Source organism: Sminthopsis crassicaudata, chromosome 5 (assembly GCF_048593235.1).
Source record: "Sminthopsis crassicaudata isolate SCR6 chromosome 5, ASM4859323v1, whole genome shotgun sequence".
Lineage (NCBI taxonomy): Eukaryota > Metazoa > Chordata > Mammalia > Dasyuromorphia > Dasyuridae > Sminthopsis > Sminthopsis crassicaudata.
In genome coordinates this window covers 53,983,155-54,007,697 of record NC_133621.1, presented here as the reverse complement: position 1 = coordinate 54,007,697, position 24,543 = coordinate 53,983,155, and the positions used below count along the sequence as shown (strand labels likewise).

Sequence of the window (24,543 nt, the reverse complement as noted above, 5' to 3'; positions counted from 1 at the left end):
TCCTGAGTTCATATCTAACACTTACTAGCTATAAGACCCTGGGCAAGTCACTCAAGCCTGTGTGCCTCAGTTTCCCTATCTGTAAAATTAACCACTCCAGTATCTCTGCCAAGAAAACCCCAGAGGGTTTTTGACTTCCAGGTTGACTTTTTTAAAAAGTGGAGGAACCAACAAGGAGCAATTCTATTCTAGATATGATTCTTCCCAACTGATAGGAATTTGTTGCTAGGGTAGAAATCACGTGAACATTGGGGGTAAGTGACCACTCCATCATAAAGCTTGGAAGAGAAAAAAAGGGGAAATCTGGATATAGTCCAGCATGCATCTTAGATTCTGAGAAATAACTGTTTGGAGTTCAGAGGAAAAAAAAAAAAGATATTTCTTATAATATTTAAAGGGAAATTAGCCCAGAAAGGATGAAAAATGCTCAAAAATAATATTATGAAGACACTAAGGGAAAGTTTCAATGAGGGGATTTATTTGAAAAGAATGTGAACATATAAGGAACTCAACTAATTGATTCTAAAAGAAATGAAGAGAAGATGGATAGAAGAGCATAGTAAAGTCTATAAAAAGTATAAAGTGTGAATAGCACTAAATTTCAGAATGAGAAAAGTCTAACAATAGAATAAGGACAATAGTCAAAAAAAGGAGACGTTTTTCCCCAACACTTTATTGGGGGGAGGGGAATGTATATAAAATAACGATAGCTAACATTTATATAGCCCTCATTATGAGCCAGGCACTATGCTAAGCACTTTTTTTATATTACCTCCTCTGATTCTCACAACCAAATCCACAGGTACAGGTAGGTTCAATTATTATCCCTGTTTTATAAACTGAGGAAGCTAAGGAAGACAAGAGTTTAAGTGATTTTGCCCAAGATCGCACAGAAAGTGACTGAGACTAGATTAAAATTCAGGTCTTCCTGAGAAACTCGGTGGCAATGGAAAGACTGCCAGGTCCAGTCAGGAAAATCAAATTTGGCCTCTGGTTTTATAAATCATCTGATACTCTTTGCCTATTTCTCCAGTAAAATGAGTGGAGAAGGAAATGGCAAACAACTTCAATATCTTTATCAAGAAACCCCTCCAAAAAGGTCACAAAATGTCTAATATAACTGAAAACAACTAAAACAATGACTTTTTGTCTCCAGACCCAATACTCAATAATGCAGTCAGTGATATTTGAAAGATCATGTAAGAGAAGTAAAAAGGGAAATAAGACAAATGTCTAAATTTTTAAGAAGGAAAAGAAGAATCCCTAAACTATAGGTGCATGATTTTGATTTAGAATCCCAGGGGCAGCTAGGTGGCACAGTGGATAGAGCCTCAGCCGGGAAGTCAGGAGGACCTGAGTTCAAATTTGATCTCAGATACTTAACACTTCCTAGCTGTGACCCTGGGCAAGTCACTTAACCCCAGCCTCAAAAAAAAAAAAAAAAAAAAAAACTTAGAATCCCAGTGAAATCTAGATAGACAAGTAAAATCTGACATCAACAACACGTCAGACTTGATTAAGATCATAACCTTTGACAAGGTTACTCAGGTAAGGGGAATGCTATGCATTTTAGCAAAGCTTTTGATAAAATACCTCATATTGTTGTGGAGAAGATGGGAGATATAGATTAGACTCCAACCTCCAATAATTCTCACAATCACCATACTACTTTCTGTAAAGAGCCTTCCTAGCTCTATATGCCAGATGCTGGCATACTAGTTCTTATTATACTATTCTACCAGTTCTAATTTAAATATCAAGTCTATGATGTTCACAAAAGGCAGTGATGTCAGTGGTGGGAGCTATTAGGTTATGATTGAGAATTACCAGATCTTATTGAAGTGATTGCTATGATCCCTGGAAGTCAGATCAACTGATTTTCAATGGCCCTATGGTTTTCTCTAATTTGTTTAGGATGACATTGTTCCATTGTGCAATTGCCAGATTAAATGCTGATGACCAGAAATATTTTCTCCCCCTTATTAAAAACAAACAAACAAAAAAACCCCAGTACATTTGCCTAGTCCCAATCTCCTATTATTTATCCATTCAAAGATTGCTGATAAATTTCATGATGAATCTTTAATCTGAACTTTATAATTTTGAACTCAAAAGTTTAATTTGAACTATTAAAGTGAGATATAATTAACATGTCTAAGACTGGGAGCCAATTCCTTTAATGAACTTAAAAGGTCCTTTAACCTCACTCATTTTGCCATCAATTAACTATATGTTTACTCTGTAATTTCTAGTTTGAAGATAATTCTAATTAGAAGATTAAGGCAAGTATATGTACATCTAAGCAAATACAAAACTTCTATGAGGAAAGGCTTTATATAGAAGCAGTATAGAACTATAGAACTATACCTTGAAGGGATTTGGGATTCTAAAACAGTAGGGAGCATTCCATTCAGAAGGAGACTATAGGAAAAATCAAGGAGTTTAGCTAGAATGTGCTCAAATAAAAGTGATATAGATCAGATGGAAAAGGGAGATGGGAGCCAGATATTGAAAGGTTTCAAAAGCCAAATGTTAGAACTTTTCTTCTAAAGGATATACGTAACTACCAATGTTATTGTCATTTCATTTGTCTGAGCTAAGGATTTGGTCACACATGTCCTCTAAGAGTATCAAGTTAGCAACTGTATGGAGAATAATTCAGAGAAGTTAAAGCCAGACTGGAATTATAGTACTTGGTAGTTGGTGGAGTAGAAATGAGATTTGATACAAGACATGTTGCAGATATTAAAAAAAATGATACAGCAAATGATCGAATGTAAGAAAGTAAAAATGCTGATCTCCATTACATAAAATCTAGGCATTTGAATCTTAAACGTGGACCTGTGGATATTATCACTCTCCCTTCCAAACCAGATTTGAATGATACCCAAAGGAAAAATACTTGGAAAATCATTTCCTATCAAGAATTCTGCAGACCATGTTCAGGCTTAAAGTTGAAAGGAACTTAACTGATCCTACCTATGAAATATTGGGGACTCCAATGAACTAATAGCATAGGGTGAGGACCAAAAACCCCATAAAAAACTACAAGGGCCATGTTCTTTGACAAGCAGGAAAAAAGCAATTGGAGAGATCTTAGTTGGGGCTTCAGCAAGCTCTAGTACTCCTAGGGAACATGGAGGTTTTACTCTAAAGCCAGTTTGGATTTCAGAGGTGCTCTAAGGGATAAGAAGTAGGTATTTGTATAATACTTTAAGGTTTGCAAGGTACTTTGCATTAGTACCTTTCTGTAATTTAACCCACTTCGTTCTTTAAAAGATTTCAGAGTCACTTGAGGGATAGTTCAACTCCTATATACTCAACCTATTTTCTGTACTTTGTCTAGGGAGGGTCAGAAGAATTATGATCGATGATCTAGCCTGGAACAGAAAACTATAACCATCAAGTTTAGAAATTTTGGGCAATTATCAACCATCTTTTCTTTGTGGGAGGATGGGGAGGGAAGGAAGGGATAGAAAAGGCAACTTTGGTATTTTTTCTTAAGTCTTTTCAAATAATCTATAAATAATCTATTTGGAGGTTTGGAGTGGAAAGAGGAAATTCAAAGAGAAACAAACAAACAAACAAAAAAAAAAAAAAAAAACAACAAAAAACCAGATGAATATGGACACTGCACACAAAGGACTAAAGAAGGATGTGCTAAGTCATAGTGTTTCCCAAAATACATTTGTTCTGCTGCTCCTAATGTAGTGATAAAAAGACTTCTCAGCTACCATACCATTAAGAAGACATGGAAGTTAGGCTGTTCTGGGAGAATTTGAAAAAACTGAACTCTTAATTCAAGGAATTAATTAGTATGATCTCCTGCACTATTAGATTATCAAGTTTAAGAAATATTTTTCATTTTTGAATAGGGGCATAGAGATGAATTTAAATATTTCTCATTTTATCAATGAAAGAAACCAACACAATGACACTTCATATTGAAAAAGTAATTATTTATTATGACAAAAATAAACTGTTGACTGAAAACACATGAATAGTACACGATATTGCACTGTGATTGCAAAGAAGCTAAAACCTGTTTGAAAAAAGATGGGACATTCCAGAGCAAACAGCATCCCTTTAGTTGGGTAAGTAGTCATGCAAATCCACTAAAACACAACAGCAGAAAGAAAAACTATTCTCTTTCACCAGACAAAACTCTGCCATACCTCCCCAACGTAAGCTTCTCCCACAAAGGAATGCAGTTATTGAATTCCATTTTGCTACCTTATAAATATGGAGATTAGTGCTCCCTAAATCAGAATATGTTTTGAATTTGTTGTTCCAGCAGTGGTAATAGGTTTGCACAGAATCATTCACATGTTCTTAATTCCTATTATGAATAATGGCACATAGCTATGAGTCAGCTGGTTGGGGTCAAGGGCAGAGTCTGTTGCTATGGAACTTTTTTTGTGCAAAATTAAGTGGCCCACAGAGGGATCCAAACCATGACTTTGGCCTCATTAGCACCATTTTCTAACCAATGAGCTGATCAGAAGAGACATTATGGTTTTTAGAGAAATCTGATGCTTGGTGGATGACATCTATTCACTTTTAAATCTTGAGAAATGTACACATATCATATAAAACATAAATATTTGAAATGGTTTTACATTCTAAGGCAAATAGCAAGCTATACACAGAGCCTGCTGCTCCCACTTTAACTCTAAGCACCCATTTATGTCAAGATGGTGATGTGCAAATATGATCATTATATCAAACCAGATTGGAATAAATGTTGGGGCAAGGGTGTCTTTGCTTTATGGACAGTTCTGAGAAAAAAAAAAAAACTCCATCATATTGGTGCAAATGGAAAATCTATCTTAGTTACTACATAAGCTTAAAAATAACCATAATTGTTTATCATGGAACCAAATAGCAGCAGTTAAATATCTTTATCAAATAAAAAATCCAGTCACTGCTTCTGTACTGAACAGTTTACTCCAAGAGAACATATCAGGGGATTCATATTCCCTACATTTAAGAGTAATTATAGATAAATTTCTTTTTTTTAAGAACTCAAATGAACAAGTGAGCTTTGTGGAAATGGAGATAAACGGATACTCATTTGACACCTCCTCACAAACATAGGGGGAAATACATTGTAATATGAAATGAACCAAACTTTACAATTTGTCCTATCCTTGAAATTTGAACACTTCCTATCTTAGTTTATCTAAAACTTATCTATAAGTAAACTCTGCCACTGCAAATACAATTAAAAAAAAAAAAGGTACGTTCCCTCTTAATTTAAAAATTGTATTGTTTCAAATACAGTTTTAAAAACAAACACTAAAAAATTCACATAATGATATGTCACAACTTTATCAAAGCACCACCTGGTGATTAATGAGGTAAATTTATGATCCCAAATCCTACAAGATCATACAAAAAAAAAATTTCTTGTGACTTCCACTTGCCCCAAAAACACATGTTCTATTTCAAGAGACTAGTGAGGTGAACATTGTTTCAATCTACATTTATTAGAAAGACATATTGTTTTCTGACAAAAATGCACAGGATACCCCTTAATATAACTATGTTACTAAATCCTTAAACATTTGCTTTTTTACTGTCATGTTGTCAGGTAAAGATGTACAGAAAGACATTTTAGGATTACCTTGTTCTGATCTAAAAAGAATGTGCTTCTCTGTAAGTGCCTCAAAACTCATTTTTTCCATGAACAAAATTTCCTAACACACTATTGATCTTTCTATGAAAGCATTCACTTTATTTTTGTATTCTGCTTAAGTGTCCTCATTAGGCATTGTGTATCTTGTTATTTGCTTAGACAACTGTTTGTATTTCTAACAGTTGTGATTATGCTCTTGATCAGGCCCTGTGTAACTAATTCAAAGTCCTGAGTGCTGTGAGAGAATACTACCTTTGGAAGTATTAGCATGCAAGTATAAATTCATAATAAGCAGATGGAGATAAGAGAGACACCATTAGGAAAACTTCTAAATATGAAATACAATCAATGTAAGACTCATCTCAAATTTAAAATGCTGGTTTTACACCCATGCTGAAGTTCTTAGGAGCTAGTAAAATCCAAACAAGATGGCACTTTTGTACCACTTGCATTCTGACAAGGAAACTCTCAAGAAAAGTTGAATTTCCACACAGTGCTCGCAAATAATATTGCTGCTTTTGCAAAGCTTTGCAATCTTTTTTCAACAATATAATGGTGATTTTGTTCAGCTGAGTCAAAAATCACATGCATGTATTTTACACAGTGATTATTTCATGTTTGCTTCACCTATTCCAAGCAAATCCCAGAAGGACAAGGAGCTTTGAATAAATCAGCAATGAAGCAAGTGGAATTTCATATAACTTTCTTTAAAAAACAAAAACAAAAAAAAAACACCTCAATATCTGGCCTTAAAATACATTTCTATCAAAGTAAACTTGTAAGTACTCTTGACTCTGAGAACATTTTAAAGGGCACTTTAAAAGTGGATAAAAATTAAGGCTAAAATTTGAACATTTCTAGTGTACTGTGCAACTCAGCCTCATGTAGTCAAACTTCACAAGATAAATGCCATTGAATGTAATCACTAACAGATATGATCCCAGTTTGTCCTACTACACACACACCTCACATGCAATCAAGAATTAGATGAGGACACTTTAAACGTGCTTCTAAAAACATTCAAAAACTGCCTAGAAATCACTAGTTCCTTTTGCATATTTTGAATTAGGAACCTCAATTCAAAAGAACAGAACTCACTGAAATTTCTGTGTATGATTCAAAAAGGTTTATTGTTTTCATCAATAGTCTAAGAGCCTAAAGCTATTTTATACAAGGCTCTGTTTCCATAGGAAACAAACCATTTTCTCTTTGCATTACAAATTCAGAAAAATGTACTATGTTCAACTAAGACCACCATGAGCCAAGGTCACTGTTTTCAAAATACTTTCAGTATTGTAGTGAATCATAGGGGACCAGTAGACTTTGATTTTCATAAGAAAATTCGATATATAGGAAGATCATTTTCACTAATCTTAACTTTCTCACAAATGGACATAAAAAGAAAAGTATATTATAGTCACAATCAATTCAAGAGGTCAAAATCATAATATGGATATTATTAAAGAGTTTTTAAAATTTTGGATATAAAGGACTTAAGTTACATTTTGAAATGCAAAATATGCCTTATGATTCCAAAAGGGTCAAATATATTTTTTCACCAGTCAGTGGTAATTGTTTAAAAAAAAAAAAAATGCCTCATATCACTACTTTCTTTTGTTAGGAATTATGGATTTAAAGAGAAAATATAACTTTGAAAAAACCTACCTCAGTCTTCAAATGTATATGAAAAGAAGCTTAATAATCATTCAAAACAGTATATAAAATCTGTGGTCAAGACTTTTTCTTCCTCCTCTACCTGAAAACAAAACAAGTAAGCTAAATACTATCTTATCAACTTTCATGGATTTTGTGAGATTCTCAATTCCCTTTTCCATTGCTTGTAAGAAGTGTCATTAGAGTAATATAGAAAGAGAACTATAGGGATATAAAACTCAAATCAGTTCATTTATTAGGTTACTGGGAGTTAGGCTAACTGGAATTTTTTTTCCTTTGCATAAATTCTAATAAGCATAATGTTAGTTTTAAATTTGTTTTTCTTTGAAAACATAATTTGACTAAAATATAAATCAAGGCACTAAGCAATTATGAAGACGCATCTTTCCTATCACACTGGATTCATAATAAAATGCAAAAGACTAAAGATATATTACAATGAATGGTATGCTTACTGTACTTTTGTGCCAAAACATTCTCTTGGAGTAAAGGATAACTAAATTTTATGTTACTGTGAAATAAAACACCTAATTTAAACTTTAAAATACTTTTTAAAGTTTTGTATGAATTTCATAGTTGAATCTTTGCCAAAAGTTGACACAGAATCTTAACAGAATTGTTCTTTTCAATAATACCCCATCAACATGAAATAACTCCTAAACAAGCCATTTTAAAATAGAATCTAGAAAACAAAAGCCATATTGCATTTCTATAGAAATGAAAAAATTTCTATGGATAGATGTTTACCAAAATATAATAAACTATTTTAAATGGTTTAATATAATGCCAACTATATTTTTTAATTTTTATAGTTAGATAGAAAATTGAGCCAGCCAATCATCTCTTAGGCAGTAAGTTTACCAACTTTTCCTTTAAGAATACATTTAGGTGTACTGAATATGCTGTAAAGTTTTAGGGGGGGGAAAATAAATTCTTTTCCTCTTCCCGCTATTTACTTACAGATTAAAAAGTGTAACCAAAGTAAAAAATAACCACAGGCATGGTGTACTTTTGCTGAAATGGTATTTACAATTTTACCCCACAAGCATGCATATCAATTTGTTTGCTTTTCTTTCCCTCTTATGGTTTTGATTATGCTAAAAAATCATTTTTCCCATTACTAAGCATAAAACTCTAAGAAAAAGGTTCAAAACACACAAATTAGAAAACTAGATATTAGATGAAAATAAAAACTGATTCCTAAAGGGTGTTCACACTGAACATTTTCAGTCCTGGTGTGTGCTGTCACCAAATGGAAATCAAGAAAGCATTACTAAATATAGTTTAACTAAATATAAGAAAGCCATGACAACTAAAAACAATAATAAAAGATAATTGGCTTAAATGTTTTAATGAGGACTTTAAATTTAAGAGATCAGTTATGAGTACTCATGAATACTGAATTTTTTTTACCCAAATAAATTAAATACTGATGAATTAAAGTGGTATTCTTTAATAAAAATATGTATTTTGGCCTTTTTACTTGAGTAAAAATAACTTGAAAAAAAATTAACATTGAAATTCTATACTTCCCCTCTCAACTGTTTGGTATCATTTTCAAAATAGTTCCTATTTCTTGAAAACTTTTCATTTTTACCACTCTCTAATAAATCAGACAACTAATGGGGTGTTACTTTTTCCTTTTTCTAAACACTAGATGATTAATAAACGCTATCGTATTAACTGTGAATCTAAAAGCAATCTGATGAACACTTGTATTATTTTCAGCAGCTGCCTTGAATTTGGATAATAGAAAGTAAGGCTTTAGAAAATGAAGGCCAACTACCTACATGGCAATTGTTTCAAACCTATTTTAATAAAAAACATCAAAACAGGGTTTTTAAAAGCCACATACTTTCCATGTAATGTACTGCTGGTGGTAGACATATTATTGTAGACATACACACTTTATATATGATCAATTATGAAATGGCCTATTTACTCACTTAGGCTTAATATTACCCAGATTATATGACTCAGAGCTGTGTTGCTACTACTCCTTACATACTGAACACTTAAAAATGGTGTGGTTTATATGGCTGTCTCTGATAGTAAAACATATTTTAAAGTGATCTGTTTTAATTTAGTGCTGGTATGTTTTCATGACTTCCTATATAAATGTATACTAATTAATGTGGAATTTATACATAAAATGTCAGAAAGAGCTGCCAAACTTTATATCAAACCTTCACTCTCAAACAATCTCTCATCCTAATTCAGGTTTGGTGTTTTTGTTTTTTTTTTTTTTTTTGGCCAACTGTAAGGTCACACACACATATATATATCTATACCCTTTCCCCAAGTCATACAGATAGAAAATTAATCATAATTCCATAGGCCAAGAACAAGAAACATGAAATCTTTAAAAGCCATATTTAAAAATTTAACAAATTCTTCTATGACATGCATTGAGGTGAGGACATTTACCCAGTGGTGGGTAAACTGTCACAACTCTTGGGATTCCAGATATCACTCATACACATTTTTCATTGGGTTAAAATTCTGCACACAAAGGATGGATAATATAAAAAAGGGATAATCTTTAAACCCAAAGAAATCTGCAAACATTAGTCTGTGATTTCTAGTGTTCTTCCAGATCAACATTTGCCTAAAACTTAACAAATGAAAATGGGCATGTTAGGTTCGGATAAATAGTACATTTTCAATATTACAGAAAGTATAAAACATTATGACAAACATTTCTGGCAAGGCCATCCTTGAATGCATTAGGATAAGTAGTCAGGAGAACTTTGTTGCTGAAACACAGACACATTATGTTCATCCAACTGAGGATTAGTGCATTTTAAAAACGTTAAGAAAAATCTTATGTTCCAGTTCAGCTGCACTTGATTCAAGTGTTGCTCATAGAGGTTTGTGTTGTTATAAATTAAACATGCTGCTGCCTAAGCAGTCAAAAGTACCAGGAAATATGTTCATGTCCACAGAATAAATAGAAGCAGTCCTTCTTGAACAAAAAGTTAGCTCACACCGATTCGGGAGGTCATCCATTCTAGACCTTGGCATAACCTGAAAACAACCAGAGGTAACAATTCAACTACTTTAAAAAATAAAATATTTTACTTAAAAATTGAGTTCTGTGGTTTTTCAAAAGTTTTTCCCAACATTGATACTACAACCATATTAGAACATTTTGACATTCACACATAGAAAATATTAAAAAAGAGAAAGAATATCAAAGTGAAAGATTCATTTCAACAAAATCATGTGACTTTATTAGGTCAACTTGATGAGAAATTTTCTTCAGTTAAATCTTCAAAACAAGAGAATAAGCTGCTGGTTTTCTTAACAAGTCCAAACTTATTAGTTTTAACATATAGAACTAATATATATACACACATAAAATATATACACATATATAAAATGCTTTAAGGTTTGTAAAGAATTTTACACATTTCACTTGGTCCTTACAACTCTGAGACAAGTACTATTATTATAATCATCTCCATTTTACAAATGAGAGAAATGAGGCAAGGAGAGATTAAGTATTGTGGCCAGTGACAAGACAGCTATTATCTGAAATAAGATTTGACCTTAAGTTTTCCTCACTTCATGTCTAATGCTTTTTACCCACAGTTGCGTCTAATACTTAGGGTGATGCAAGAGACCCAGGCAACTCAAACTATGAGATACAGAACTGTAATAGATACTTCTTGGTGGAGTAAATCACCCTGCCAAAAAAGAAAGATGTATAAGCAACTATGCTGGACTGGGAGATTTAGTAATGATTACAGCATAGTCTACAAAGCCTCTTTTTAGCTAATCTCAGAAGAATCTCAGCTAATTTCCAATTCCAGTTTAGAAGAAATAAGGTTACTGTGTGGGACTTACAAAGCTTATGGTGGGGGTCACCTAGGTTGGATAGGATTTGAAATTGATTGCTCCAAAACCACACTGGTACCAGACTCACTCAGGATAACCCATACTCTATCGAGGACAGGTCCCTTAGAAGGAGTATGATAAGGCAGCTTTTTAATGATGTCAAGAACTTTGAAGTCTGATGATTTCATTATCATAATTCCTCTGTCCCAAAGTTAGTGTCAATAATGACAAAACCCAGAGGATTTTAGGGCTAGAAGGGCCATTATAGACCAACTAATTCACTCCTTTGATCTTGCAGATGAGGAAACAAAAACCTCAAGAGGGACCATATGATACTTAAGAGTAGTAGAGTCACAACTGGGACCTATGGGTCCTCTTTCCTCCAACATTCTTTTGACAGCTCTAGGCTGGCTCTGTGAAAGTTCATCCCAAATCAATAGACATACACAGTGATTCGTAATGCTCCTTCTTCCTAAAGAACTGACTCAAAAAAATCAGTATAAGGTGTATCTGAAAAAATGATTAGGAATCCTCAATCTTAAAGACTACATCCACCCTAAAGAAGCCACAGGATATCACGTTGACATGACACTTTCTCCCTCATCTTCTTGCAGAATAAAAGTTATACAAATAACAGAAGCAAAAACTAATACATAACTTATATGTTGAGAGGTCAGCAACTCAGTTAATCTTTCTAAGCCTTGTTTTCTTGATGTATAAAATGGGGCTAATAATATTGAGAGCACCTACTTCACAGAGCTGCTAAGAGGCTCAAATGAAGAGGCTCTATATAACATGCTTTATAAATTTTAAAGCTCTATATTAAAATAATAATAATATCACCTATTCAGGTCTTTCTTCAAGATAAATAATACTTACCCTTCTCCTGTTAAAGCACAGCAAGACTGAATATGCCATGGATGATCTTTAATGGAACTAAGGGTGAGGTACTTAGAGATTTCAGCTGCCGTCATACACCCCTTCATGTCTTGCTTATTTGCAAAGATGAGAACAGCAGCCTTCCGTAAATCCTACAATAAAAATTGTTCTGACTTGTAGTGTGGCAATTAAGAAAATATAAGGACTGAAACTGGGTATGATAACCCAATGTACAGAGTATTCAGCAAAAGACCGGGAGAAAGACAAAGTAATAAAGAATATCTTTTCAATTAAAATGAATTTATTATTATTAGTATTATTTTCAAATTATTAAGTAATAAAATTTAATTAAAAAAAAAACTTAAACTTAAAAACTTACTATAGCCAAAATAAATGTTTACCAAATATCCAAGTCTCATTTTAAAGATGCTGAGTTAATAATGGGTAGACAACGAATTATAATTCATTTTGCATTTTGTCTCTTTCGATATGTCAAAGTTCAATAATAACACTAAAACATAAGAGTAAATTATATTTCAATTGAAATTAATATTCTACTCTTAATGTGTGGTCAAACATTTAACCAATTTATTTGAAGTCTAAAAACAAATCAGTTCAAAAGAGAGTTATTTTATATAATTCTGGTTTTAGTCCTCTATCTTAGATTCTGTTTCACTTTAAAAATATATAACTTATTTCATCATGTGCAAATGTAACTAAAGAAGATTAACTTGTAGAGAAACAATAAAAATCTCAACTATAAAATTGTTGACTATCTGGAAGCATTAAATATGCTTGGAACATTTTCATAACAAAAGAAAAACTCTTATCAGTTTCATCCGCAGTAATAAGTACTCTTGCCAAAGTAGATTATAACTCCTCTATTGCCTTAGGTAAACTATAATGTCATACCCAAAAACATTCTTTATTGGATGGTCAACCTTAGGGAATGACTCTCCAAATTCAGTTCTTTTGGTCTTCAGACAAAAACAATCCATTACTAGATTCTCACTTGAAAGTAGGATCTATTGGGACTTTCAAAACAATGATATTATTAATGGCCTTTGAGTACTCAAGGTGCCATCCAGACTAGCATATAGCACTGGGAAAAGACATTAAAAGAGTAAAATAAGAAAAGTTAATTAAAATAAATATTATTTTTGGATATCTATAAATTAATCCATTTTTATAATTTTTAGCCATTTATGCTTCTCAACTAATCATAAGGATTTAGGGATACAATTACTAAACAATATCACATCAGGCTAATCAGAACACAATTATCAAGCAAAATCAATGTAAAAAAACAATGCTCTGTGTGCTCTAGTAACTGAGGTCATTCAAAAACAAATAAAAAGGTTTTACTGTTTACCTCATGAGCCAGCATTCTATAAAGCTCTTCTCTAGTAATAGCCAGTCGTTCTCTGTCAATGCTATCAACGACAAGAATGATGAACTAGAAAGAAATTAAAAGTTTATCATTTATATAGGACACACATGTTTGAAAATAATCATACCTCATATCTAATCTTTTGCATATTTTTCTTGTATTTAAATAAAAAGCTGGAAAGATTTAACATTAAACTTTTCAATCCATTTTATAAAACCATACTAGGGCTTCTTGTTGGAATGAACATATGCATATAGCTATAACTGATATCTACATTATTATTATAAAATTCAAGGTTTGAACTGAAAATGTGAAAAATTTCTCCAAATCCACTATCAAGTGATACAAATATTTCCATTCCATATATCATCATCATCACCAAAGTTATTATTTGGGGGCAGCTAGGTGGAGCAGTAGATAGAGCACCAGCCCCTAAGTCAGGAGGACCTGAGTTCAAATTTGGTCTCAGACACTTAACACTTCCTAGCTGTGTGACCCTGGGCAAGTCACTTAACCCCAGCTTCAGAAGGAAAAAAAAAAAAAAACTAAAGTTATTATTTGTTAACCTTATCACAAAAGATTACTTGGAATTTATTAAATATACTTAAATATTGAGATATCTTTTTTTTAAAATGAGCGAGAAAATGTAAGAAGATGGCAACTACTTTCAAAATGGTCTCAACTGAGAGATAAAGCAAGAGAGAGAACACAATGACACATTGGGAAAAAAACCCTGATTTCCAATTTTGTCACTAGAAAATTCTGTGACTTCCAGCAAGTCAATTATTTTTTTCTTCTCACTTTCCTCATTCCATTAGTCTATGAGCTAGAAAACAAGTATAGCATGATGCAATAAAAACTTGGAATAAAATGTTTACAAAGAGATTTGAAAAAATGAGAACTGAATCTGAGAGGCAATGAAAAGGAAAAATGTTTGGTGTCTGAATAGATACAAAGGAGACAAACAACTTAAATCATATAAAAAGTATCTCCAATAATAAAATTAGCAGTTATTGTTACTCTTCAAGATAAATATCGTATAGAACTGAGCCATGAAACAATGGACATTTTGTTGATGTAAAAGGAGAAGAAGACATACAAGTCTACAAAAAGCATAGTCACTACTAAAAGCACTAGAACATAAGAAGGCAAACTTGGAATCATAAAGATTTTGTATATTATGTTAATATATTGGCCATAAAGGTCAAGATACTGTGTTGAGATGAATTAACTTTAATATTCTTGACATTTATACACACATATTTCCCACTTGAAAAGCCTTCTAGAACAGGAGGTGACAGAGCAACAATCTCTATGTCTGAAAGCAGAATACACACTAAAATCGAAAGTCTTCCAGAGCTTCAGCAATTTCAAAAATTACCCTTTGAAATGCTTTGTTTGCTTTCTTAACACAACATTGATCAGCTGTAGTCAACTTTGACCTATTCATCAAAGGCATCTTTATTACTGCACTGTGTTCTCTTCCCAGCTGGAGAAACTTTTGTGCTCTAGTTAAAAGCACCAGCTGCTGAGCTTTTTAAATAGTATTATAGTCCAAAAACTTTTGTTGTTCTCCTGCTCCCTTCACAACATCTGCCAGTGTGTCAAATTTTCATTTGACAGCAGAAATAGAAATTAAACCACCCTGTAGTTGTAGTTAAGGTCTTTGCTTAGTTCCCTCTTCATCTGACTATACACACACACTGTACACATATATCTGACTACATACACGTATTCACAAGAAAAAGTCTTAGCATAAAAAAAGGAACTCTATCTAATATAAATACTCTTGACTTCACTTTGAAAGAAGATTTTATAGTTATTTTATATAAGAAAATACGTTGGGTGACAACAGTGCACTTAAAGAGCTGTATCCCAAACACTAATGCATTACTCCACCTAATAAAATTCTAAGCCTAATCATAAGTGAACTGGAAAATGGAAATAATTATTTTTAAAAAAGGAGAATACTCAACCTCTAGATTTCTTTATAAATACAGATGCTAACAAGTACAACCTTGAAACAAAGTGAAGGGAAACATTGGGAATTGACATAATCAAGGCTATCAATTAAAATCATACCAAGTATTTTGAAGAATGCATTTTATATACTTCTACTTATTTCAGATAAAGGATCTGTGATTTCAATGTGAATACTCCTTTACCCACACAATTTACAATTTATTTCTTAGTATAAAACAGGGACACCATAGATGAAAAAAAAAAAATTCATTATCCAATAGCCGATCTGATGATGATCCTTTGAATTGATCTAGTATACTAGGGCTTCTTAAACATTATCTACTCATAACCCCTTTTCACCAGAGAAATTTTTACATGACGCCAGGTGAATAGATATATAAATAAATTCTAATTTCGTAAAACCTCGCCTCCCACTGTTCAGTTATGCAACCCCATATGGAGCCGTGATCCACAATTTAAAAAGCTTCATCTAGACCAGTGGTCCTCAAACTTTTTAAATAGGGGACCAATTCACTGTCCCTCAGACTTTTGGAGGGCCGGGCTATAGTAAAAATAAAAACTCACACTCTGTCTCCGCCCCCCAGCCCATTTGCTATAACCCGGCAGGCCACATAAACATCTTCAGCGGGCCGCATCTGGCCCGCGGGCCATAGTTTGAGAACCATTGATCTAGACTGATCCCTGGCCGATACACAGATAGTTTAATGATGGTCTCATCCTCATACTCTAAGGAATTTTCAGAACTGGCACAACACTAGAAGACATTTCAAGAACTCAAAAGTTCTTCCCATATTATGATAAGGCTTTGCAGTGTATTTCCACTATTACTTTATTTTATTAATGGCCTTTCTGTCTCTGTCTTTGTACTGGCCCCAAATGTATTTATTTAAAAAGGCCTTAAACAGTAAGTGTCTTCCAAGCCTAATATTTCATGACTCTACGAGCTACAAAGCAACAGCAGTAAATATAGTGTGAAATGATGAAAACTTAGCAAGATGTTAATAATGAGAATGGAAAGAAAGGCTTGAATCTGAGGGGCAATGAAAAAAGAAAACTATTTGGTGACTGCTTGTATGAAGAACCTCTGAACCTAGTCTGTCAATATCTAGTCTGTCAAGTATCTAGATTTGCTATTTTTTGTGTATGTGTGTTTTCCAGGGATTTTTTAATATACCTCTGTGTTAGAGTAGTAGGTATTCCATGATGACCTCAGTGACTCTTGACCACCAATATCCCACATAAGAAAATGAGTGTTCTTCACAACTATTTCTTCAACATTGCTTCCTATGGTTGGAGAAGTATGGACTACTTCATTCATCAAGCTATGGAAAGACAGAGACAGAAGCTGTTCAGTTAATCTTTTCAGTCAGCGGTAAACAACAAGTTTCTTACTTTGAAAATTAATTTGAGTCAAAAATCTATTCCCCTAGGGTTCTCAAGGAATGTCCAACACAAAGTACTGGCTGTGACACAGCCATTGAGCAATATTTTAAAATATTAATTATAATTAATTTCAATATTATGTTTCTTTCAGGTTGATTTTTTCTATGCCCCAAACTACATGATCACTGATTAGCAAGCATTACTCCTGACTTTTCTACATCTCTTCAAATTTATTTCAAAGTTTCAATAATAATAAAAACTTTTCATAAGTTTAGATTACATTTAAGATTATTTATATAACCTGAAAACTAAGAAATAATTTACTTAAGAATAAGTTTGTTTGCTTTAAACCCTATTATGTGCTATCCATGAGCTACTTTCAGCAAAAATGTAGTTCAAAAAGCACATTACAATGGGAGAGAGTCAGATGCAGGTTCTGAATGAAGTTAGACATTCTAAACTTCAGCTCTTGATTTGCCACTATTATTAATGGTGTCACGTTGGGCCAATCATTTCAAAATGCTAGGATGCATTGTGCATCATTATAAAATGAGAAGGCTGGATCAGATAATCTTTAACATTCGTCATAGCAGTGAAAATCTAAGACTGAAAACTGTTTTAGAGGACTAGTGAAGGGAGACTTATATGGTCAGACTGACAGTGAACATAAGTGAACAATGGAGGATCTGAGAAGGCAAAGTTAGAAGATTAACATTAATACAAAACATCCATTTGTTATATGCCTACAACACAAAACACCATATTTAGTTTCCCATTTGACCGTGAAAAGAAAATTGTTTAATTTGAGAAATGGATTTGGTGGAATAATTCCTTCAAGATTAAGTATAATTATCCACCTGCTGAAAATTTTTCAACTTCTACTTAATAAGCAAGAATGATTTTGGATCTGACTCTCTCTTCAAAATAAATATTCTTTAGGCCACAAGCACCATAATTAGTTAAAAAATTTTCAGTACTTTCTTTAGAGATGTGTTCCACCCTTGGTGAGGGATAGGCTGGCTTCTATGACCATTTATGATCCTTCCAAAATTGCTTAAAAGATTCACCAAACACTATAGAAATGTTGAGTTGTTATTATCTACTTTTTACTTTTAGCCAGTTCTTTGTGTTGGACATTCCCTGAGAAGCCTAGCTAAATGCTTCATCAGTTTTCATACTATTTTCAAGAACCCCCAAAAGGAACAAAAATCTTCAATGGCAAAAGGACTTTGGCTTACTTTATGCTTTTAAGTTATCTGAGTTCTTACATAAAAGTTTATATACAGTGACTTCTTTTCAAATATTTCAGATCAGTACTGTCAAATTCAAACAAATGGAGGGCTGGATATTGACTTTTAAAAGCACAAATTAACATCATTGATATTGTAATATTTTTTATTTATTTTGTTAAATATTTCCCAGTTAAATTTTAATTTGATTCAAGATATAATTAGAGAGTTTCCTGGCCTGAAGGCCAGGAGTTTGATATAGATAATAGATTATAAGATTAATTTTTATTGTTCATACCAAAAAATATAAAAATAATGACAAGTTTGAATATTGATACTTACAACTGATAGAGAATGGTGGTTTTCCCTGCATTATCCAATCCCACTATAATTACTTTGTGTTCTACAAACAAGAAAAAAGAAAAAAAAAAAAATCACAAGCATTAAAACTTTGGTACACTGCAATCATATTCTTTTCAAAAGTTATTATTTTAATTCACTAATGAGAATCAATCAGTGATGTTTTTAATTTTATATAGCTAAAAATGAGTAAAGGAGAATTTTAACTTACTATGTTGCACTTTTTCTTTTTGAGGTACTCTAAGACGTAAGGTAATAGTCTATGCTTGGAATTATTCTTACAAAAGTACCTGGAGGATAGGGGAAAGGAATTCATAGAGGAGTTTTTATCCTTGATTTGAATTCTGAACACTTTAAAAAATGTCAAAAATTACAGTCATAAGTGACTACAGTAACCTTGTACTTGACAAGTGTAAAGATTTAAGCTTTTGAGATAAAAATACAGTATTTTGTAAAAAAAAATATTGGGAAAACTGGAAAGCAGTCTGACAGAAATTGGGTATAGATCAATAATCTTACACCATTTACCAAGATATAGTCAAAGTAAAAATACATAACCGTAAAAAAATGACCTAAATATAATTGGAGATATAAAAATATTAGAAAAACATGCAACACATTACTTATTAGACATAAGCCTAGGAAAACAATCTATGAAAATACAAGATATAAAGTATTGTGAGATGTAAAATGGATAATTTTTACTACATTAAAAAGGGTTTGTATGAATAAAACCAATGTCAACAAAATCAGAAGAAAAGCAAAAATTTGGGGAGATAAAATTTTAGACAGTTCTTTAGATAAGGTCTCATATCTCAAATATATAGGAAACTGTCAATTTAAAAGACTATGAGTCAATCCCCAATTGAATAAATGGTCAATGGATATGAACAAGTAGTTCTATGATTTAAAAAATTCAAAACTACTTATAGTTAAGGGGGAAAATGCTCTAAATTATTACTGATTAGAAAAGTGCAAATTAAAACAACTTTGAGGGATCATCTCACACCTATCAGATTGGCTAAAATGACAGAGTAGAAAACTACTAATGCTAGAGGGAATATGGAAAACTTGGAATATTAATACATAATTGGTAAAACTGTGAACTGATCCATTTTGGAGAACAAGCTGAAAATAAGCCCACATAGCTATAAAACTGTGTATAACACTTGTTATCACTATTAGATCTGTTTCCTAATGGGTTCATAAAAGAAATATGACCTATGTTTTCTAAAAAATTTTAGCTGGTCTGTGGTAGCAAAAAAGAACTGGAAATTCAGAGAAGGCTCATCATTAGAGAATGGATTGTGATGGCGTAAAAAATAAGCTGATTCATTTTAGAAAAAAATACGCAAGGATTTAGATGATATAATGAAAAATGAAGTGAACAAACCTAAGTAAACATTATTTAGAATAACAACAATATCGTTCAAAGAATAACAACCAAGTTATTCTGTGTACTATAAATATTCAAATCAACTCTAAAGGAAGATGTTACATACCTCCAGAGAAATAAAAATATGGATAGCATAGTTTTACATATATTTATAAATCGTTATCAAATGGTGTCCTCTCATACAGGATAGAGACGGAAAACAGGAATTTAAAATGAAACCCAAAAAGGGGGACAAGGGAATGGTAAAAAGAAATTATTTAAAATGCAAGTAAACTCCTTCATCCTCCCTTCTCCAGTCTTCTATATACTGATCTATTCTCTGATCACGTAAACTCTTAATTAACTTATCCTTGATATTTTCAATTTTCTCCCTAATATATTTAAGTAAGTTCTTTCTCTTCTGATCTTCAAAATTCAATATAAAACCATACTCCCAAATGAAGTTTTTATTTGAGTAGTAAGAGAAAACCCACTCTTAAGCTCTCTTATGGATATTTGTAGGGCGGCAATGTATTGCTGTTTAGTCAATTTTCAGTGTGTCTGACACACACTGGGGTTTTCTTGACAAAATTATTAGAGCCCTTTGCCATTTCTTTTTCTAGCTCCTTCTCCAAATGAGGAAGCCATGAGATAGGGTTAAGTGGCTTGCACGGATACATAGTTAGGCAGTGTCTGAGACCAAATATGAATTTGAAGATGAGTCTTCCTGATTCCAGCTGGCATTACAATGAACCACCCACCTAACTGTCCCACAGCATTTTTAAAAACAAACTGTCTCTATTCTGTACCTAATTGTTTTGTTTTTTTAACCTGAGTGTAGGACTTTTATCTCGATTATTATTTTAAACTTAGATTCAATTCACTGTGAATTCTTTTATGAAATCTTTTTGAAGACTTAATTTTGCAGAATATGGCCTCCTTTATTCAAATCAATAATAAATAAGACAAAGGACAGATCCCTGTAGGCACTTTAGTGACTAGACAACATTCATTAATTACCATTTTGGGGGTTTGGTCATTTAACCAATTTAACAGAACCATAACATCTAGCATATATCTCTCCCTTTTTGAGAAGAAGGATATTGTGGCATTTTATCAGATGACTTGTTGAAATGCTGATGTTATGTATCCATGGCACTCCCCTAATCTCCCACCCTAATCTCAGTTGAATAACATCTGGCTTGGTTGGATAGAGCTGGAGGTCAGTCTCCCACCTCTTCTGGCTACGTGTGTCTGGCAAGTTACTTATTAACCTTTTAATGTTGTAGGTAACTTTCTAGAACCTAAGTTACATGCCAATCTGTATTGGTTGAAGGGATTTTTATACCTGGAGTTCCCTAAATTAAAGAAATCACTGTTCTATTCCCTATCCTTACATTTATTTTTCTTCCAAGCTAGATTATAGAACAAATTCATTTGTTCTTTGGAATCCAGTAATGTTTCTTCTCTTTGAATTACAAACTCTCCATTATAACCTATTTAATGTTCTGTATGGGTCATTTTACAAGTATTCATCAGTGCTCACTTGTATTGTTTATAAAGCTTACTTTGTTAAGTTCAAAGAACCCTTTCTCCTTAGAATTTCAGATTTTTTCCTTACACTGGAAGGATCTTCTTTTCAGGTCAAAGTTCCATCTCTTACCTAATTAATACTTGCTAAACTTAGCCATTTACCAAAGCATTTCCTTCCTCTACCCCTATACACATTGGTACTAATTTTTCCTTAAAAGGTATGTATGTAAAACATCCTTGAGACATAATTGCTCCCGGGACTAAAAGTTCAATCTACTGACATTCTTTTCAAGTCATCTATGTACAAAAAGCAATAAGGAGCAGTAAGTGCTCAGCTACGCTTGGCTGGCAGACCATTATGAATGACAACTGAAAGGCAGGGGGGCTTCACTCAGCTTAACTAATTCGAAATTAAAACTAAATACAATCACCTTTTTTTAGAACTAGTTTGGGACAGTTTGTGGCACTGAAAAAAGCAGTCCATGGAATATGCACAACCAAAATTTGATAATGTTATTAATTATTATCCACCATCATTTTACAGATGAAGCAAAGTTTAAATAACATTGCCAGTCACAGAGCTGGAGAGTAAGGGGGATTTGAACGGGCCTGATCACAATTCCAGAACTCTATCCACTGCTCCCAGTTTTTCCCATTCATTTGAACAAGCTCCAGGGCCCCATGAGTCAGCAAAGACACAGTAACAGAGAGTGAACTACTAGAGAAAAAATGTCCTGTGTGTGGTGGTGTGTGTGTGTGTGTATGTGTATGCGTGTGTGTGTGTGTGTGTATGTATGTGTTTGTTTTGAATAGAAACTTAGTCTTCAGTATAAAGTGTTTATATTTTGCTTAGTGATCTAATTTATTAACTTCCAACTTTCTATGATCTTTCTCTGTCTTACTGCATTTTCCCTGAATTACAATGAAGCCTGGCTTTGAAATACTCCTTAATTTTCCAGAGGTTTAGGTTCCTTCCATTACTATTCATTATTATAGTTATAAAGGTCAGCGATAATATAACATTTTTATAAAGATATATATGCATCTGTATACATATATGTAGTGTGTATGTATATATATAGCATGTGTTCATATATCCCTATATAAAAACATGTATATGTGTATAAAATGTAATATTATCCTTAACTTTCATTGCTACAATAATGGAGAGAGGGAGAAAGGTGCACATAGACTTTAAGAGTTAAAAAAAAAAAACCAAGTATTTTTACAATTTTGAGAAAGCATAAGAAACATTTAAATACATATTTTTATGCTTCTGCTGCAATCAAGAGTTCTTGAATTTCTGACTGACTTGTTTTCAAGGTCTTTTTTCAATTAGCAAAATTTTGAAGGGGAGACACAAGCTCTGTCAAAGTGGTTTTATATAAGGAAAGGAGACAGATCACCTCATGGTATCTTTTAAAAAGTATTTACCATTAACCTTTAAATTAAAGAAAAAAAAAATCCTCAAAATGAAATCAGTGACAAATAAGAAAGCAATGTCTCTTTAGAAATCTGTGAGAGATTAGCACTAAATAAGAACTAAGTGTAATTCCAAAGGTCATGTTCTTTTTCTTTACTAGAATTTAAAGCAGGGAAAATAAACAAAATCCAGCCAGTCATCTGTACTCTGATCCACACCTGGAACTTTTCTCTCACCCTCTACATCTGATTGCTTATGCACTCACGTGTGTTATGGTGGTTTTCAGCTAGCTAGTGAAGTTCAGTCATTTGACAGAGTAAATCAATAACCAAAGGTTTTTTGGAAGGGGACTCACGGGCTGCGCAGGCTGACTATATTCATGTACCACTCAACAGTAAATCCTTCTTCCATCTTGCACACATATCAGTGCATCCTTTTTATCAATAGCAGAAATTCACAATGATATGGTGTCTCCCTCTCCACTCTACTTCTGACTCAGCACCCTGTCTGGCATACCTTCACTCTGGCAGTGCCTGTAGCCTTTTTCACTTGGCCACTCACTTCTTCCATCCCTGAGGGCCTCTTTTCCAACTGGTGAATTTTTTCTCATAATCTCTTTTAGAGGAAAGGCCTAACTAAGCTAATCAATCCTTCATTCCCTTTGCCATTCCAGATTTCGTTCAAGATGTGGATATCTTGTATCTTTCCCCCACACCCCCCTTTTCAACTCCTTTTTGTATGTGGAGAAGACCACATCTTCTCCTCTTAAAATATAAACTTTGGGGTCAAGGCCTATCTTTTTGTTTGTTTTTGCATCTCCAGCAATTAGTAGGATGCCAGACACATATTAAGTACTTACTAAATATTTGCTGACTTGCCAATTTGTAAGCTTTACAAAAATGCTTTCATGAAAACAACCTTGTGAAGTAAATGCATCATTGTTGTTGTTGTTACTATCATCTGTATATTATGAAGGAGATAACAGGTTAAGGCCTTGCCCAAGGTCAAAAAGCAAAGAACAGAAGCTATGGTTCAAATCCAGCTTTCTGCTAACATCAATTTCAGTGCTTTTCCAGTACTGCCTCATTAATTTTTAAGGTTTACAATAAAGTAATTGAGTCACCTTACCAGCCCAGGTTGGCACAGGGAGATACAGTGTCTGTGGGCACTGGGGGGCCAGCCGTGGGGAGGGATGCAGCAGGAGTATTTTGCTGAACACTCCAGAGCAGAGAGAGGCTATGCACCAAAGCAAGATGAAATCCCAGACTCACAACAGTACAGAAACAGGTGCCAAAAGGAAGATCTGTTGTCCAGTACCCCAGTTCTGGGTCACAGATCCAGAATGGACAGAGGAAGGGAGCCATGCCCAGGGGCTGGGAGGAGAGAATAGAAAAGGAAAGGCTGAAGTGCTGAATGAGACACTTATTTTTTAGACATCTTTTGTTTGACTATATGTTTGAAATATGGGTTTATTTTTAACTTATTCTCAGACAATTAGGGAAGAAAAGTGAGAGAAAATAGATTTTTGCAAATTAAAAAAAATGTCTAATTTTTAAAATATGCATTCCAGAACCAAGAAATCAATATACACAGTGACTATAACATAAGTGGAAAGAAAAATTATAAATGCAAAACTAAAAAACAAATATTTTTAAAATTGTAAAAATAAAGAAATCAAATAGGATTGAATGAAGAGATATAAGAAGGCACTTGTTTTCAGAAGGGGGAGATACATGGGATAACTATGGTGATGCAAGAATCAGAAAATATTAACGAAAATATATTTTACAAACATGTACACTGAAGTTACATGACACACTTGGTCTGGAGTTAAGA

At 33.1% G+C, this 24,543-nt stretch overlaps 1 protein-coding gene across 1 annotated transcript in view; it reads right to left on the bottom strand.

Annotated features, from left to right (window-relative positions):
* Positions 1-9,540: 9,540 nt before the first annotated feature.
* The window catches only part of ARL5B (ARF like GTPase 5B), a 30,697-nt gene continuing 15,694 nt past the window's right edge, over positions 9,541-24,543 (bottom strand). The window contains exons 2-6 of the mRNA XM_074266801.1: positions 18,359-18,419; positions 16,579-16,726; positions 13,404-13,487; positions 12,032-12,183; positions 9,541-10,339 (exon numbers count right to left, since the gene is read on the bottom strand). Of these exons, the coding sequence (XP_074122902.1) occupies positions 10,291-10,339; positions 12,032-12,183; positions 13,404-13,487; positions 16,579-16,726; positions 18,359-18,419 (494 nt within the window). The 3' untranslated portion in view covers positions 9,541-10,290. The remainder of the gene's footprint in view (positions 10,340-12,031; positions 12,184-13,403; positions 13,488-16,578; positions 16,727-18,358; positions 18,420-24,543) is intronic.